The 3,506-nt window shown below is 60.6% G+C and overlaps 1 protein-coding gene across 1 annotated transcript; it reads right to left on the bottom strand.

The window, feature by feature from the left end:
- Positions 1 to 1,500: 1,500 nt before the first annotated feature.
- ADRB2 (adrenoceptor beta 2) lies at positions 1,501 to 3,106 on the bottom strand. Its single transcript, XM_032196635.1, has one exon. The coding sequence runs from the start codon at positions 3,104 to 3,106 to the stop codon at positions 1,913 to 1,915; it is 1,194 nt and encodes a 397-aa protein (XP_032052526.1). The 3' UTR covers positions 1,501 to 1,912.
- Between the last annotated feature and the right edge of the window lie 400 nt (positions 3,107 to 3,506).

The following is a 3,506-nucleotide window of genomic DNA, read 5'->3' on the forward strand; positions in this document are numbered from 1 at the left end:
AACGCAAGGGAGTTGGGGTGTGCTGGGGCACTGCTGATGGCCTCACCAAGGAGGGCACGGGCAGGCACGGCGTAAGTGCTGGCAGCGAGAGGCTGGAGGGATGAGCGCTCTTGGGCACATGCCCTGCCTCTGTGTACTGAGAGCTGGAAAGGCTGCAACGGAGCTGAGCCAGCACCCATCACAGCACCAGAAAAGGATTGGGCTGTTACAGCTCTTCGCCCTTCCCAGCACCCTTTCCAAGCAGGATCGGGACCGCTTTGGGAAAGATAGAAGGGAGCACCGGGAGATCCTGTACTCCTTCCCCACAAAAGCCAGGTGGGGCTTTATCATGAGGAGTGCCGAGAGCTCACAGATGAGCCTGCTGCTGCCCTGCACCTTGCAGCACCTCTCCTGCCCCACACTGTCCCTACAGGGGTGATTCCCCCTCCAGTGCTCCCTGGGGCTGCCTGTTTGAGTGCCAGTGCTCTGGGCAAGTCCTTCCCAGGGCTGCAAAGGGAGCCGTGGTCACAGAGGGACTGCAGAGATGGGCAGGCAGAAATCCCGCTCCCTAGCCAACCCAGGACAGCGCAAGCTGCTTCCATGCAGCACTGCCCCCCCCACAGCAGCTCAACCAAAACCCCCGGAGCTCAGGGCAGGTGCCTGGAACTGCGTGGGGAGGAGAAGAGCCCCCCACATGCAGTGCCCGAGCATCCCTCCCACAGGATACCACAGAGTGCCAATCTATTTCTCCTCCATCTCCCCCAAGTTTTTTTTTGGAAGACACCACACTTTCACTCCCTCCTCGGGTCCCCCCTTTCAAACAGCAGCTGAGAGTGAAGGCAAGGGGGGGGGGGGGCATTTTCCCAGCCCTGTTGCTGCTCTCCTCCAGTCCGGGGCTGTCTAAGAAGCCCTCAGCAGCACAGCCCCTGCCCTGTCCCATCCCACAGCCTGCACCTGCCCGCTCCTGTCTGCGTGCCCCTGACAGCTCTGTGCACCCGCCGCCAAGTTTTGCAACCCGGGAACAAAATGCAAAGCCTGCTGCAAGGGGAAAAAAAACCCTTAACAAACAAACAAACCTAAAGCCATCCCATGGCCAGAGCTGTGCTTCCAGTCTGTCAGCCCTCTGCGACAAAGTAAGGAAGCCCTCCTCCCTGCCCACCTCCTCGGGCTCTGTATCATTTGAGACCTGAAGTTAAACAAGCCGGGCAGTTAAAAGCTTTGGCTGCAGTCTACAAAAGGTCGGTCTGTGACTGTGACAGCATCTCACCCAGCTTCCCAGTACCACATTCTTGAGCCCCACAGTCACAGTCCCACATTCTGGGCAAAGAGTCTGTTTATTTCTATCATTATTTCAGCAAAAACTCCTACAGCACTTGGCAGAAGATGCATTCGTTGTTTCTGGGAGTTGTTTAAACTGTCCCACGGACAGCAGTAGCTGCGGGTCAGACACAGCTGACCGGGTTACACACAGCCCTGGTCCTAAGTACCCCTTCCGTGGGGAATTAGGCACAGGGTGCCCTCTCTGCTGGGCTGGGCAGCGCTGGGAGCACAGGGCTCCTCTAGCAGCCACCCGGCCGCTCACACTCTGGCCATGAGGTAGTTCAACATCAGACACCGTCAGGAAGTTCAATTCCTCCTGGGACGAGCTTTCTGCACAGCCTTAAAATACCACACACCCCCCTCCGCTCCCCCCGGCTCAAGGGACCTAAATAGGTTTCTTCTGCGAGCAGCCAGCCTGCCCGAGCCTCCCCGGGGCAGCCTCCCACCTGCCTGCAGAAGGTTTGCTGAGTTTTAGGTTTCTTGCAGCCTCTGGGTTTTAGGGGTGCTTTAGATGAGGATCGATATTATTCTTGGGGGTTTTGTTTCTCCTTACAGAGGGAAAGGCTCATCTTTATAACCAGCGTGCCACACCAGAGCCCATCACGTCTCGAAGCTACCCGCTAGGCACAGTACCTTTGCAGTGCAAAAAGCCCTCAGGGTTAGGGAAGGAGCCCTCTTCGCAGAGCAGCTCGCAGGTTTTATCCGGTGCCAGGGGGTAGCCGTTGTCCTCCTCGTTGTAGTCGCTCCTGCCATTGCTGTTTGAGTAGCCATTGGCATACATCTTCAGGGCAGATCTGCGGAGGCACAGGAGCTCCTGGAAGGCATACCTGAAGTCCGGGCTGCGGCAGTAGATCAAAGGGTTGAAGGCAGAGTTGACGTAGCCCAGCCAGTTCAAGAGGATGTACACGTACTTGGGTATGATGTCGTCCTGGATGACATGCACGATGTTGACGATGAAGAAGGGCAGCCAGCACAGCGTGAAGGTGCCCATGATGATGCCCAGGGTCTTCAGGGCTTTGTGCTCCTTCAGGAAGAACTTGGAGGAACGGCGGTGCCCAGCTCGCCCGTTCTGGTCCTGCTCCTTGTTCTGGGTGTGAAATCTCCCCTCACTCTTGTCTATCTTCTGCAGCTGCTTCTTGGCCACCTGGAAGACCCTGGCGTACACAAATACCATGACCACGAGTGGCAGGTAGAAGGAGATGATGGAGGAAGCAATAGCGTAGGCTTGGTTGGTGAAGAAGTCACAGCATGTGTCCTTCTCATAGCAGAGGATGGCCTCGACACGGTCTGCCCGGTACCAGTGCATCTGGATGGGCAGGAAGGAGGTGAGGGCTGACACCACCCACACCACCAAGATGACCACGCGCGCCTTGCTCTTGGTCAGCAGGCTCTGATACTTGAACGGGGAGGTGATGGCGAAGTACCGGTCCACAGCAATGACGCAGAGGGTCTCGATGCTGGCCGTGACACAGAGCACATCCAGGGATGTCCAGAACTCGCACCAGAAGTTCCCAAACTTCCACATCTCCATGATGATGTGGCTGGCGCCGAAGGGCACCACGGCCAGCCCCATCACCAGGTCAGCGCAGGCCAGCGAGGTGATGAAGTAGTTGGTGACAGTCTGCAGGCGCTGAAACCGGGCGATGGCCGTGATCACCAGCACGTTACCGAAGACGATGGCCAGCACGATGAGCGACATGAGGATCCCCATGCCCACCATCCACACGTCCCGCGACACCGTGGGGTCTGCGGTGCTCTGGTTGGCGCTGCCGTTGCCACCGGGCAGCTCGGTGCCCGCCACCCCCATGACACCCCCCCCCAACGACCCACCCCTCTCCCCGGGCAGGCGGCGGGGGCTTTTCCCTAGGGCTGTGCCGCCGCGGGGCTGCTCATAGGGGACAGCAGGTGCGGGACGGGCTGGGTGCCGGGGTGCGGTGCGGTGCTGTGCGCGCTGCGCCCCGGTGCGCTCCGCTCCCTCCCCGCCGCTCCGCGCCGCGCCCGCCCGACTGCCCCGCGCCCCTCCGGCGCCGCCGAATTTATAGCGGCCCCCGCCGTGACATCAGCCCCGCCGCAGCCAATAGCAGCCCGCGCCGCGCCTCCTCGCGCGCACCTCGCGCCCCCCCAGGTCCCCACTCCGGTCCGCCCCCGGCCCCACGCGTGTCCCCGCCCCGCGCGCGCACCCGGGGGTCCCCCCCGTGGGGCGGCCC

This window comes from Aythya fuligula, chromosome 14 (assembly GCF_009819795.1).
Source record: "Aythya fuligula isolate bAytFul2 chromosome 14, bAytFul2.pri, whole genome shotgun sequence".
NCBI classification, from domain to species: domain Eukaryota; kingdom Metazoa; phylum Chordata; class Aves; order Anseriformes; family Anatidae; genus Aythya; species Aythya fuligula.